Below are 15284 nucleotides of genomic sequence, written 5' to 3'. Positions count from 1 at the left end.
CCAAACAAAAATTTTTAAAAATCCAAGATTTTAATATCAGATCTACCTCTGCGTTCCATGTTTAAAAAGGATGTGCCCTCTATAGTATCAGACCTGACAGAATGGTTAATTGTAGGTATAGACCATTTCATACCCTCGAAAAAATTCCAGCAAAAATCTAACAGCCAGCCGTGGTTCTCTCCGGAATGTGCTGCTGCCATTGCGCATAGAAATCACTTTTTCCATTCCTTCCAACGTAATAGATGTACTGAGACCAAAGCCGCTTTCAGAACTGCCAGCAACCACTGTAAAAAAGTAATAAAGAACGCAAGAGAGTTGTATGCTCAGTCCGTCAAGTATAAAGTAGCTGAGCAGCGGCTTGGTTCCCACTAGTTTTGGCAAATAGCAAACAGAATCCTAAACAGAAGCGTGTGCTCTATCCCAACTCTCATCAACCTCATCGGTACCTTCTCTGCATAAGTACTATCTTTTTTGTTTATTAAATTGTTAGGTGAAAATATAAAATAGTTACAGAACACTCTCCCTTTCCCATGTTAAGAATGGCTTTCTTAATAGCATTATTTCAGCACGGTACCTTCTCTGCATAAGTACCATCTTTTGTTTATTAAATTGTTAGGTAAAAGTATAGAATAGTAACAAATTTATTTCAGCACGGTACCTTCTCTGCATAAGTCACATCTGTAGAGGACGACGATATAATAATACCCTAACTCGCCACAAGAAAATAATGAAACGAATGGAATTGAAGGAAACAAAAACTCAATTGATGGATAAGATAAACGTGTCGTTTATTTACTGTTGAAAGAATGTTTTAGATATAACACGTGTTCATATCCGCACGGGTGTAACCATCGTTTGTTGCGGGACTGGTGTTGTAGAAAGAAAAGGAAATGTGTGTTCATTTCAAGTTCGGGTCACTATCGTTTGTTCGCGCGTGGGAAGAGAAGTGAGTGATGTAATAGAACGAGAAATGACAGTCCATCGTGTAGACAAAGAAAAGGATAGAGGGTTGACGTCAGTTAGCAGTCAGCTACGCGAAGGTGTTCTCTAGTAGATAGAGAAAGAGTGAGAATGTGTACGTATGGTCTGTTAGCTTTTTGCCCCATATAGTAGCAAGTGGTGTGAGGTACGCGGTCGGTCTGTTGACTGATCAGCTCGAAAGCTGGGCCGAAAAGGAAGAAACCGCTTATTGCTCTTTGTTTTATACTTGTTTCCGGTGGTCTTTTGCGCATGTGTGGATTTCCTTTGAAAGGAAGTGACGTCGTCCATCTGTGTGCGTACGTGTGCGAGTACATGTGTGTACGTTAGCGCGTGTGTATATACACATGAATGTGAGTGTATGTACGCGAACATGAATATATGTACATGTGTGGACGTAGGCGCGTATGTTTGTGTGTGCGTATGTATATGACAAGTAATATAGCTTGAAATGTGAACGCGTGTTTTTGTGTGAGACTAGGAAAGGCTGAAAAAACTGCAAGTCACCAAAATGGCTGCGGTTTGCTCGCTATTGCGCAGATCAGCATAAAATTTTATATCTGTGTGTGTGTTAGTGTTGCCGTATAACGTACGAAGTTTCACGAATTTTCGTTGAAAACTATCAGAGTTAGAACAAAAATATCGATTTGCATATAATTCTGGCACGGGGTGGGTGGCCGAAAAGTCCCAGGACACTATACATGTATTTTTAATAAAACAGCAGCAATTAAGCGCTCCTCAACAGTAAATACACTGATGTCAGTCATAATCTGAAAAAATAAATGAAATAAATTGTTTTAACAATATTAGAATATTAAAATCAATCATATTTAACAGCATTAAACTATTAAAAATAGAGTGTCCTGGGACTTTTCGGCCACCCTGTATGTCTTGCTTTCTGCCTAACCCTAACCCTAACCCTAACCCATATACAACTTGTGAAGCTTCTGTTGTTAAGTTTACAGCCTTTTCCACCCCTTGTGAGTGGGCAGGTAATTTAGGAAGTTCTACTTTAGTTCCTGTCCTAGACAATTTTTCAAGTTTTTCATTTGTAAAAAACACTCTCTAAATGAAGGTTAACAAACTCCAGTTTGAGAAAAATCAATCAAATTTGACCAGTGTATGGCTGCAAAATTGATAGCAGTAATTTTTCTCAGTCTTTGTTTTTTTTTTCTTTTCGTTGTTCTTTTTCAGTCTTGTTATTTGGTTGTGTTTTTTTTTTTTTTGGGGGGGGGGGGGGTTAGTCTTTCTGGAAAAAAAAGAACACACATAAATCCTGGTCCTGGATATGACCTTAAACCATATCCGATGGTGAGGCCCCACCTTGCGGACCTTGGGGAGTGTAGAGCCACCCTTTAATTGCCATTGCTCCCAGGTCCACTCTGACCCGGAGTGGTAGTACCTGTTAAGGTCCCAACTACGGGTTAAATAGAATCCGACTTAAAAAACAAATATACCCCACTAAAAATCGTTCCTCAAAATAACTAGATTTGGCATTAAATAACCTGAAAAAGGTTGATATGCCGTAAAACAAAAACAACCAACCAACTAACCACAAAAAAAAAGGCTTTCCATGTGGTAGCGATATCTCCAGAGAAGACCCTAATTTACCTTATATGTGATTCCTTCCGAGTTGGACTAGCTTACACCACCGCATTTATATTTGCCCTCTATCGCCCCCACAACAGTGGGGTTACTATCTTTAAAAGTATATTTGAGAAAATTGACCACATCCTGTCTGCTCATCCTTCGGCTAACATTCACATTTGCGGTGACTTCAGTTTGAGAAAAATCAATCAAATTTGACCAGTGTATGGCTGCAAAATTGCAGTAATTTTTTTCAGTCACTTTTTTTTTTTTGTTTTGTTTTGGTTGTTCTTTTTCGGTCTTGTTTGGTTGTTATTTTGGAGGGTGGGGGTTCAGTCTTGTGTTTTGTTTTTCTGGAAAAAAAAAACACACAAAAAAAAAAAACAACAATTATTTGAAAACACTTATTTTTTTAATATTTTTGAATAAAACTGCCTATTGTTTGGGTAAATTAAGAAAACTAATAAAATTTAATGGATATATATTTATTTACTTAATGGACAAAATCGTTTGAATGCCCTCTTCTCTCACATCCAATTCATCTGAGTTTATCATCGATATTATATTTTCCGGAAGTAGTGCAAAAACACTATATTCTGAACAGTTTAAAACAGTAATTTGGATTTCAGTTAACTGTTTTGCTCTCTGAATCATATTAAAAATATATTGTTGTTGGTTAAAAAAAATATTGTTGGTTTTGATCTCAAACCAACTAATTGCATATACTTGGATGATAAATTGGGCCAGAATGTTTAATTTACCTTAGTGTTTGAAGATAGACACCTTTGGTCCATAAGCATATTAACCTTGTGGATAATGTTAGCCATCTTGCTTGATTGAAGGGCCCAATTTTCTAAGCTGTATATCTTAGGTCATCTTCTCAAGAAATGCCAACAGCATACTCAAGAAGCAGCCGCTGGTCTTCACTTAAGGGTAATTCCACCTCAAATCATCCAGACCATGACACCCTTACCTCTCCAATATTTTTCCCAACTTTCACCATATGTTGGTATCATAAAAACTAGGGAATCCTGAAAATTTGAGCTTTTAACTCTAAGCGGTTCCGGAAATATAGCAATTTTGGTATTTTACATATATCGTGTCAAGGCGCAAATTCGCGAAACGTTGTGACCATAACAACCAAGATGAGGAAGTCAGTCCGACAATCTCAATAAATGAAAACAACTCATCTCAAAAATACAGACAATTACTTGTGGATAATGTTAGCCATCTTGCTTTATTCAAGGGCCCAATTTTCTAAGCTGCATATCTTAGGTTACCTTATCCTCAAGAAATGCCAACAGCATACTCAAAAAGCAGCCGCTGGTCTTCACTTAAATTATTTGTTTCTTCTGCTGTCAGATAATGATGATTTAGAATTCTAATTGAGGCAAATCTTGATAATTAAGAACAAAATTGACAGGTGCCCGCACGGAAGTCGTAGAGTTAAGATTTTGTGCAAGCGCTACGACGACGTGAATGTTTTTAATGAGGTCAATGACCAGGTTTGTTTGTTATAAGCGAAGTAAAAAAGAAAACAGAAAAACGAACATTAAAACTTATCTGGAAAATAAATTTGTGGGGGGGGGGAGTAATGAAAACATCGAAAAAAAAACACAAAAAAACTAATGTAAGACAAACGTACGATGTTAAATGTAAAAATCGAAAAAACAAAAAAGAAAACAGAAAAACGAACGTCGAAAATTGTCGATTTCGGGGTGAAAAAATTAACGTTTTTGGCCAATTTTTTTTATATTTTTTTGCCGAATGATGGAGCTTCAATATAATACAGAGTTTGTCAATTTTTGTTCCGTCTGTTAAAAGTTTTTAGCAGACACACATACATACATTTTCGCTTTTATATATATAGACAAGCGAGGGGTACCCGGCGTTGCCCGGGTGTTTGTAGGTGTGTGTGAAAAAAACCCGAAGCCTTGACGCGCATAGTAAAATGTGAAAAAAAAAAAAAACAGGTGCGCGTTTTTGATTGACGTGACGGCGATAGCTATTCAGCAGTTAGCATTTAGTGCGGGACAGTTTTTAATGAGGTCAATAAATCGGTTTGTTTGTTTTTAACTAAGTTTGGGGAAAACCAGCTCCCTGTTTATTAGGGGGAGTGTCTGGTCTCGAAATGAAAGCTACCGTCTGATATGATGAAGTCGACATTGACCAAACGTTACTTTATTAAGGACAAGTAAATGTTAGGCTTTTTGTTGTTCCATCAATTAATTTCAAAATTGCTCTAAATGGCAGTTCTTCTAGTGGAACCAGAAAATTGCAAAATTTGCATGTTTAATAATAGATTACATAAAAAATGAACTGTCATCTGAGCTTCCCCCAATAATTACAAGAAACCTTCTCTGCCACCAATAGCAATGGCCAAAGACTCTTTATCTGAAAGCACATCTTTTAAACCCCTCGACCTAACGTTCACAGGAAACATGAGTTGGAACAATTACATTGAGAACATTGCCAGGGCCGCTGAGAAGTTATTTAGTCGTACCGGCCCCGGACCTGGCATTATCTACTGCCAGGCCCTCATTTGGGGTCCGATACAACAGGCACCAAGGCCAGTAAGGGGGAAGTGGGGAAGAAAACGGGACTTTGCTAAATTTGCTAGCTAAACTTGCGTTAGAAAGCAAGTATTTTATTTAGAAAAACCTATACTAGATTCTATCATACCACATCCGCCTACATTCTTACCAGGACCTACTTAAAAAGACAGCTCCCCAGCTTATCGGGATGGCGGGCGACTCTCGTACTGTAAAGAAAGAAATATGTACAAAAACAAAACAAAATGATATTTACAAACTTAAAGTATATTTTTTTTTTTTTTTTTTTTAAATAAAATAAATGGGGGTGAGATGATGGGGAGGGGGGCAAACTAAGATACACCCAAAAAGAAAGAAAAAGAAAACAACTTAATAAAATGCCTATGGGGGCGGGTTAGTAAGGGGACCCTCCCTACCTAACGGCTGGTCTGTCGTATGAAACGCCCACTGTCTTCCAGTCCACTTCTTCCGGGGGGAAAGGGTGAAAGCAAGCAGGTCGTTCCCTAGGGGGGAGTGGAGGAAATAGGGACTTGTAAGAAAAATAATTTAGGGTCGGGGATAACAGGGATGGATGGCGTCTTCCAAGATAAAATACGTAAAGGATACAATCGGGCCGAGGACAAAATAAAACTGGTGGACTTTGGGCATCATTGGAAGCTCTCCTAGTGCCAATCTATCAAAAAACAAAGATCTATAGGGGACAGGATCAAACTCACATTCACCCTAGTCTAGGCCCTAAATAAAGTATAAGCTTTCCACTCTAGGTGGTTACTCCGCCTAACTAGCAAACCTACTCCTACCCATGATTACGGGGTAAACCCCGTATTAACATATGAAGGGGCTGGGTTCCGAGTGTACGACAATCGAAACTTCAGCACCTCCAGAAGAATACCACTAGGGTGGAAACACAAGCTCATACCTAGCTCCTCGTCGGATGCACAAACTAGTGTTGTGCACCCATCTTCTATCAAAGTCGATGCGGGGCAACCTTTCCCAATCACATCTGATTTTCGTTTTAAGTTGATGCTTAAAACGAACAACCAGATCCCGATCGGAAACAGACTGCTCCTCATAGACGATGTCTAGACGTGAAACCCACGTCACTAACCTAGCTACAGCCAGTATCACCAGAAACACCGCCCGTTTCTCCCTGATAAACGGCGGGTCCACATTGTCAACCATGTACGCCAAATCAAGTGGCACCGACCGCTCGGGGTCGATGCGAGCCGTTACCCCTTCGACATACCTCCAGAGACTCTGCACCCCGCTGCAAAGAAAGAACGCGTGTTCACGCGTTTCGTCCTCGTTCTCATCGTTGCAGCGTAGGCACGGGGGAAAATAATTGCCAGGGCCGCTGAGAAGAAGATGAGTTCTCTCTACCATGCTAGGAAGCTACTAACACCCGAAATTATCCTGTACCTCTATAAGGCCACAACTAAGCTTCAGCCTCTGTCCCATCGACGAAGTGTTGCATCCCTCCGCCTGTTCTACAAGTACTTTAACGGTGAATGCTCCAAGCACTTGTACCCCCTTGACGTAAATACCCCCGACAAACCTGACAATCAGCAAAATCCCACCCCTTCACAGTTGAGATCCCTAGATGTAAGAGAGAGCCTTCTACTCCAGTAGTTTCTTCCCCAGAACTGCTAGACTTTGGAATTCCCTTCCGGGTTTGTGCTTCCCTAACTGTACTGACATGCAGAAGTTCAAGTGTAACGTGAACCGACATCTTGCTGCCCAACTCCCCACATAGTACCCTTGTAGCTTATGTCCCTGATAGTAGCCTTCTATTTCTTGTTCTCTTTCGGTGGAGGAGAAATCCTTCACGACTGAGACAATTTTTATTTTTGTACCTTTTCTCCACGTTAAAAAACGACCCTGGTGTCTAACTCTGTCCCGTGGGGAGGCATTGTAAATAGGTACATTATTAAGTCACGTGATTATTATTAAGTCAAGTGAGCAGTTATGAACGATGCGCAATCTCTTGCAATTTTCTTCCTAAAAATCGATCCTTTTGCTTGGTATTCTTTTTTCGCTGTCAAACAAAAAAAATACTTGACGAAATTAAGTGAAATTATTATTTTTTTTCTGAGAACTTCATTCCATAACGGATACGTACAATATAACCTTTTTTTTTCTCTCGATATTTTTATTTTTTTAATGTCTTGATTAACCTGTACAAGTACCGGTTTTCGGGATCACTGACAACGAATCTGATATTCGAACCCATCGCAAATTTACCGTTTACGCGGCCCCCCTGAACCCTCGCACTATTTTGTGCCATCTCACCGCCATCGTTTATGCTATTCCTACATGATGCGTTCGCGCATGCACGCGCGTAGTAAAGTGACTTGTCACTTCGCTGAAGAATTTTTTAGCAGACATTTGAAATAACAAGAAAGTTTTTAAAGACAAAGTAGTTAATTTTTCTGTGTTACGTAGTTTTTTTTATGCTCTTTTTTTTAATTGATCTAAAAAAAAAAAACAGTTTTCACTTCATTTATTTATTTGAGGGGGCGGGTATTCAATTATAGAACTCGTACAACATTTAACAGGTGCTTCTGCAGTTTAATTTACCGTTTTTCTATAAGTAGCGCCCCCTCCCAGTTTAAAACGATAAATTGGGGGTGGGGGACTACTTACGGGAAAACGATAAATTAAACCACAGAAGCGCCTTGTAAAATCCATGCAAATCTTATAATTGAATATTTCCCCGCCCCCGCCCCCCCTCCTCAAAAAAAAAAGAATAGAGGAACGAAAAACAAAAATGTTTTTTTAAACTGGTCGTGAAAACTTACTGACATTATTTTTACTATAATGAGGTAAAAACTATTTTTTGTATTTTATGAAAAAATATTTCCTGTCATTTAAAGTATCCGCCATGCATCCATGCGCCTTGCGAAAGATCACGTGACTACACACACACACACACACACACACACACACACACACACACACACACACACACACACACATTTCAATAAGGACTACTCACGCATAGCGTTAACGAATACGGTGATATGGTGCACAATAGTGCGAGGGTTCAGGGGTTAATACCATGCAAAAAAAATTATTGGTCGGTGGTCTGTTGTAGTTAAAGTAAACAAATTCTAGCTATTTCATTTTTTTTATTTATTTTTTATTACATTTCCACCCCAAACAAGGCATATTGCCACTTTGTTGTAGGGGGCTACTATCAGGGACATGGGCATCAGGGGTACTGTGTAGGGAGTTGGGCAGCAAGATGTCGGTTCACCTTGAATTGAACTTCTGCATGTCAGTACAGTTGGGGAAACAGGGACCTGGCAGGACATTCCAAAGTTTAGCTGTCCTGGGGAAGAAACTACTGGAGTAGGAGGCTCTCTTACATCTAGGGATCTCTACTGTGAAGGGGTGAGATTTAGCTGCTTGTCGGGGGTATTTACGTTGAGAGGGCACAAGTGCTCGCAGTTCGTCAGAGCATTCACCATTAAAGTATTTGTAGAACAGGCAACATTTTGTCGATGGGACTGAGGCTGAAGTTTAGATGACAGTTCTGTCGAAAAATAAATTTTACAGTTTCATTTATGATATCAATGCAGAGAATTACACGTTAAAAATGTGGATGCCTATCTTTTAAATATTTATTTTTTGTCCATGTTCCTTGCTTTATATATGCTGTTTTCTTTTTTCAGACAACAAAAGTCCGCGACGGAAAGCAATGAGTTAAAAATAAAAAAACTATACAAAATACTGTTAAAAAAAAAACGAATATATGTCAGTCTGTCAGTATTTTGTATATTTTTTTTTGTCTCTCCTATGGCGACAATTTATCGTTCCGCCCTGTCCTATATAACGTTCCCTTAACAAGGACAATTGTGGATTGACTGCTTGTCAAATACTAAGGCAATTAATTTAGAAATCTCACTATTTTTTTAGTGGGGATAACTGTTTTTGAGGAAAACATAATTTGAGAGCATTGCCAGGACCGCTGCAAAGAAGGTAAGTTCTCTCTACCGTGCTAGAAAGCTACTAACGCCTGAAAGTATCCTGTACCTCTATGAGGCCACCATTCGCCCATGTGTGGAGTATTGTTGCCATATTTGGGCTGGTGCATCTGCTACTAGTCTTTCGCTCCTAGACAAGGTCCAAAAGAGAGTCGCCAACCTGATAGGTCCCGAACTGTCATCTAAGCTTCAGCCTCTGTCTCATTCAGATGACAATGACGGACGTCAAAGTTCACGGTGGAAAGTAATGAATTAAAAATAAAAAAAACTATACAAAATACTGTTAAAAAAAAAAACACCGAATATATCTCAGCCTATTGTTATATATTCGTTATCATCGAGGTTATCCTTGAGGGGTACCAAATTGAGCTTTCATTACATTTGAATATGTTATATAGAGTTCTTCATTTAGGGGCACTTTTTACGTTTTGTGTATAACATAAAATTGATTCCGTGTGCGTATGATTGTCTTTAATATAAATGGTTGTGTGTTTGATTATCATAAAGGGAATCGTGTGTGTGACATGTAATTTCTGAACCTACCTCTGCTTCTTCAAAACGGACCATCTGGAAATTTCTCATCCTGGAGGGAGACTTGATACCTGTTTGACAAAGATTTATCACTCCAAGACGATGAATGTGTTTTACAGTTTTTTATTTCACTTTCCCCAGAGGTCCTGCAGCAGGTGGAAGTGAAATCTGCTTGTGTGGGCTCTTCTTCACACACGTCAGCGTTCGTCTCCCCCCTCCCCAGTTAAGAGGGGGAGACCACGGAAAAACGTCCGTCTTCTTCAAAGCTCAAATCAAATCTCCCCGATCTGCTGATCACGTCATACATACGTAATTTGGTCAGCTGACCTTCGGTTCTGGTAAACGTGTCTACCTCCACGTTTACTCTCCTCTCTCTCTCTCTCTCTCTCTCTGTCTCTCTCTCTCTATCTCTCTCTCTGTAACACTATGTCACGGTAACATATATTGAACGAGTTTCTAACAGTGTTTTGTATATTTATTTTTATCTCTTCTATGGCGACAATTTATCATTCCGCCCTGTAGTGTTCCTACATTTAACAAGGCATCAGATATTAATGCAAAGAATGACACATTTTTAATTTTAAATATTTATTTTTTGTCCATGTTTCTTGTTTTATATATGCTGTTTTCTTTTTTCTTTTTTCAGACGACAATGACGAACGTCAAAGTTCACGACGGAAAGCAAGTATGGCCGCCATGCGACGTTTCCGGATTAGTCTACTCTGTTAACACCACGATCGGAAAGCGTGCGAGCAGCAACAACAACAACGCAGCAGATAAACCGTTCCACTGCAAAGTGTGCGGGTCGGCCTTCTCGTATGCAACCAGCCTCAAACGACACATGCTCGTCCACACGGGAGAGAAGAGGTTTCCTTGCGAAACCTGCGGAATGAGGTTCACGGAGAACTCGATCCTTAAGCAGCACATGCTGACCCATTCGGGCGAGCGTCCTTTTGGGTGTGACGTCTGCGAGAAGACGTTCTTCCGGCGGTCGCACCTGAAGCAGCACAAACGTATCCACAGCGGAGTGAAACCGTTTATTTGCGAGGTTTGCGGGGCGAATTTCTTCCGGAGCTCGTCGCTGAAGAGCCACATTCTGGTCCACACGGGGGAGAAGTCGTATCGCTGCGAAATCTGTGGCGCCAGTTTCTCCCAGAATTCCTCGCGTAAACAACATCTGTTCTCGCACACCGGCCAGAAACCGTTCCGGTGCGAGATTTGCGAAGCAAGGTTCTCTCGGAGTTCGAACCTCAAGAAACATGCGCTCATACACTCTGGCGAGCGTCCGTTTCTCTGCGAAATTTGCGGGGACACCTTCTCGCAACGGTCCGTCTTAAAACAGCACACTCTAACGCACACGGGAGAGAAACCCTTCCACTGTGATTTCTGCGACTCGCGGTTCTCGCAGCTCGCCGGGCTCCGACAACACATGTTCATACACACTAAAGAAAAACCGTTCCAGTGCGACATCTGTGAGACCAAGTTCTCGTGGAAGTCTGCCCTCAAGCAACACATGGTCACCCACACTGGCGAAAAGCGGTTCAGCTGCGACGTGTGCCGATCAAAATTCTCACACCGGGCCACCTTGAAGCAACACATGTTCACTCACACTGGCGAAAAGCCGCATTCTTGCGAAGTGTGCTCTTCCAAGTTCTCGACGAGTTCGAACCTTAAAAAACACATGCTGACTCACAACGATGACAAAGTTTTCAGCTGTCACGTTTGTAGTGCTTTATTTTCGAGTCCGTCGAATTTGAACGAACATATGAAAACGCACATAACAGATTAAGGATTCTGAATTTTTTTATTATTCATATTTTTTTAATTTTTCAGTCGAACTCTGGCATCATTATGTCAAACTCTAGAATCCTTATTTCGAACTATAGAATCTTTATCCTGAACTCTGGAATCCATATGTCGAAATCTGGAATCCATGTGTCGCAGTCTGTTGAACTCTGGAATCCTTATTTCGACCTCTGGAATCCTTATTTCAGACTCTGGAATCCTTATTTCAGACTCTGGAATCCTTATTTCAGACTCTGGAATCCTTATTTCAGACTCTGGAATCCTTATTTCAAACTCTGGAATCCTTATTTCAGACTCTGGAATCCTTATTTCAGACTCTGGAATCCTTATTTCAAACTCTGGAATCCTTATTTTGAACACTGGAATCGATGTTGAAATCTGGTATCCTTATGTTAAACTCTAGAATCCATATGTCAAACTCTGGAATCCATATGTTGAACTCTGGAATCTTTATTCAAAACTCTGGAATTCATATTTCGAACTCTGCAATCCTTATCTCGAACTCTGGAATCCATATGTCGAACTCTGGAATTCATATGTCGAACTCTGGAATTCATATGTCGAACTTTGGAATTCATATGTCGAACTCTGGAATTGTTATTTCGAACTTTGAAATCCTTATTTCAAACTCTGGAATCTTTATTTTGAACTCTGGAATCCAGATGTTGAAATCTGTAACCATATTTCGAAATCTGGAATCCCTGTGTCAAAATCTTGAATCCTTGTCGAAATCTGGAATCTTTATTTCGAACTCTGGAATCCTTTTATTAATTTTTATTTATTGCGAACTATTATCCTCATCTTTTAATTGTTGTTTCACGGCGTTTCGACCAACTATTCCCCTGGCCTTCGTCAGGTAGTAAACGCGGTAGGATGGGAACTTCAGATCTCCTAACTTTATTGAACTGTAGAGATTCAACGTCTCTATCCATGGGCCCTGAAGGACAATCAAGGTTGGATTTTTGGCCAAAACGTGATGAGACGACAACAACGGAAGGCAGTAATTGCAGTGAATTCAGAGTTTCTATCCCGTCGCGGTTACCACCTGACGAAGGCTAGAGGAATAGTTGGCCGAAACATCACGAAACAACGTCTAATAAAGATAAGGATAATAGTCTGCAATAAAAAAATTAATAAATAATAATCATCTCAATAATGAATTCCAATTAAATAATATATATAATATCCTTATTTCGAACTCTGTAATCCTTATTCCAAACTCTGGAATCCATATGTCGAACTCTGGAATCCATATGTCAAACTTTGGAATCAATAGGTCAAACTTTGGAATCCATATGTCGAACTCTGGAATCCATATGTCAAACTTTGGACTCCATATGTCAAACTCTGGAATCAATATGTCAAACTCTGGAATCCATATGTCGAACTCTGGAATCCATATCTTATGTCGAACTCTATTTTGAATGTCGCCTAGACTGATGATCGAATCTTCAACCCCCCCACCCCAACACCAGAAGAGCAGAATTTACAACTGAATAAAATCGAACGAAATGAACAAATGGTTGCGTTTTAAATTTTGAGCCGTTTAATGTTTCTAATTTTTTGCTTATTCAGTCGAACTGTGGCATCCTTATTTTATCATTGGAATCCTTTGTGTATTTATGTACATCTATATATATAAAAGCGAAAATGTGTGTGTGTATGTATGTGTATGTGTGTATGTATGTATGTGTGTGTGTGCTTGTATGTCTCGCAAAAACTTTCGACAGAGGCGACGGATTTTCACGCGATAGGTATCATTTTCAAGTTCGAACCTTTGGCCGACAAATATCGAAAAATTGGCCAAAAAACATTCATTTCTTCACCCTTAACCAGACCCTTTTCTACAAAGAGGTTTTTTTTTTCACTTACCCCCATCAAACACCCGGGCAACTCCAGGTGCCCCCGCTAGTCTATTATAAATAATAAATAAACATACAAAATTACTTAAAGGATCCCAATAATAAAATAATATACCATTTGGTAAAACGGTAGACTATGGAATCTAGCGTATATATATATAAAGGGAAAGTGTATGTCTGTCTGTGTGTGTGTCTGTGTATATTTCCCTATGCAATAACTCTCTCAATTTTTAGCCTACAGACTCGAAATTTGATATACCGGGTACTGAGATTTGGGACAATCTTTGTAATCCGTTTTCGGCCAGAAATTTGGCTGTTAAGGGGTCAAAGGTTCAACGCTTTGATCTTTGAGAACTCTACCAAACTCCTCCGACAATTTTTGGTCTAAACACTTGAAGTTTTAGATATAGGTTCCTTGGACATGGATCTAACTTGATTTGAGCCCAAAACAATAAATTTTAAGGGGTCATAATAGGGGTCAAAGTTTAAAAAATTGATGTTTTTTTTTTTTTGCTCAGCATACACCTCCAGACACGCGGGCAACGCCGGGCTGAAATGCTAGTATGTATATATATATATATATATATATATATATATATATATATATATATATATATAAAATACCAGCGGTGGTTGACGTTATGTTTTGAGAAAAATAGAAAAACCAAATGAAATTATTAAAATAATCAACGTTTCGTCCTTATTTCAGAGGACATCTTCAGGATATTGAAGTAAAAATGCAAGAAAAGAAAAAGTCATAGATCGTACGAAAAAGAGAACAGTTTTTGAATCCTACCCATGTCGGGAAGGACAAACATGTGTGTGCATATGGGAAGGTTGGGTTGTTCAATGTCTATATATACACTTTTAAAAATGCGTTAAAATAAATATGTACATATTTTTTTTTGTAAACTTATTCATTTTGTTGAAATATTTAAGGAAAAACGGTTAGCCAGGATCTGTTTTTATATTTTGTTCTTTGATTATTATTTTCCCTATGCTAGGGGCTAAATGGTAGAAGCCTTTTCTTTGCGTAATAGTATTAGTATTTAATATTAGTGCTGATTCTAAAAGTCTTCTTTTAGCTCTATCTATCACATATTTAATAATTTTCGCATGATCTAAATTAAACGAGTGATCGTGTTCTGCACAATGGCAAAAGATTGCATTTAGGGCGTTACCATTCCTTATATCTCTTCTGTGCTCGTTAAGTCTTAATTTCAATTTTCGCTGTGTTTCACCTATGTACGCTTGTTGACAGTTGTTACATGGGATGAAATATATACCGGCGTCGGATGTGAGGGTTTTGGGAGAGTGCTTGGTAGTTTTTAACCAAGTCTATTAAGAGTGTCGTAGATTTTTGTATTTTTGGTGTGGGTGGGAATGAAAAGATGTCTGTTTAATAGTGAGGTATTTGTTTTATTTTTCTGTCTGTTTATGTTATAGTGTATTTTCGTAGCTTTTTTCTTTGCGTAAGAAATGAAGTAGGATGGGTACTGTAGTTTTTTTAAAACATTCGTAATGTATTGAAATTCATTAAGATATTGGGGGCTGCATATTCTAAAGGCACGCAAGAAAAAAACAATAATCATGCCAGTCTTTATTTTATCATTGTGGTGCGAGTAGTAATGAATATAGTCGTTTTTGTGTGTGGTCTTTCTATGTACTTTGAAACTCAGATCGGTTTCTGATCTGATGAGGAGTATGTCTAGAAAAGCTAGGGAGTGGTCTTGTTTGGATTCATGTGTAAAATTTATAGATGGTTCCACTGAATTTAATTTATTTCTAATTTGTTCTATTTGTGTGTTTTTAGGGAGAAAAATAAGAATGTCATCTATATATCTAAAATATGTGGAGTTGTTAGGAAGTCTGTGTTTAAAAGAGTTGGTTTCTAAGAATTCTAAGAATAAGCAGGCTAGTACACCACTAAGGGGGTTACCCATAGGGAGTCCAAATTTCTGTCTGTAGTAAGTTATTAAACT

General features: G+C 39.0%; 1 protein-coding gene across 1 annotated transcript in view; it reads left to right on the top strand.

The window, feature by feature from the left end:
- Positions 1-12978, top strand: part of LOC145271370 (uncharacterized) — a 49005-nt gene extending 36027 nt beyond the window's left edge. The window contains exon 2 of the mRNA XM_080126911.1: positions 10281-12978. Within this exon, the coding sequence (XP_079983037.1) occupies positions 10287-11423 (1137 nt within the window). The 5' untranslated portion in view covers positions 10281-10286 and the 3' untranslated portion in view covers positions 11424-12978. The remainder of the gene's footprint in view (positions 1-10280) is intronic.
- The last annotated feature ends 2306 nt before the right edge of the window (positions 12979-15284 follow it).

This window comes from Euprymna scolopes, chromosome 46, assembly GCF_053919585.1.
Source record: "Euprymna scolopes isolate OS-2025 chromosome 46, ASM5391958v1, whole genome shotgun sequence".
NCBI lineage: Eukaryota > Metazoa > Mollusca > Cephalopoda > Sepiida > Sepiolidae > Euprymna > Euprymna scolopes.
This window is presented reverse-complemented; position numbering and strand designations above follow the sequence as displayed.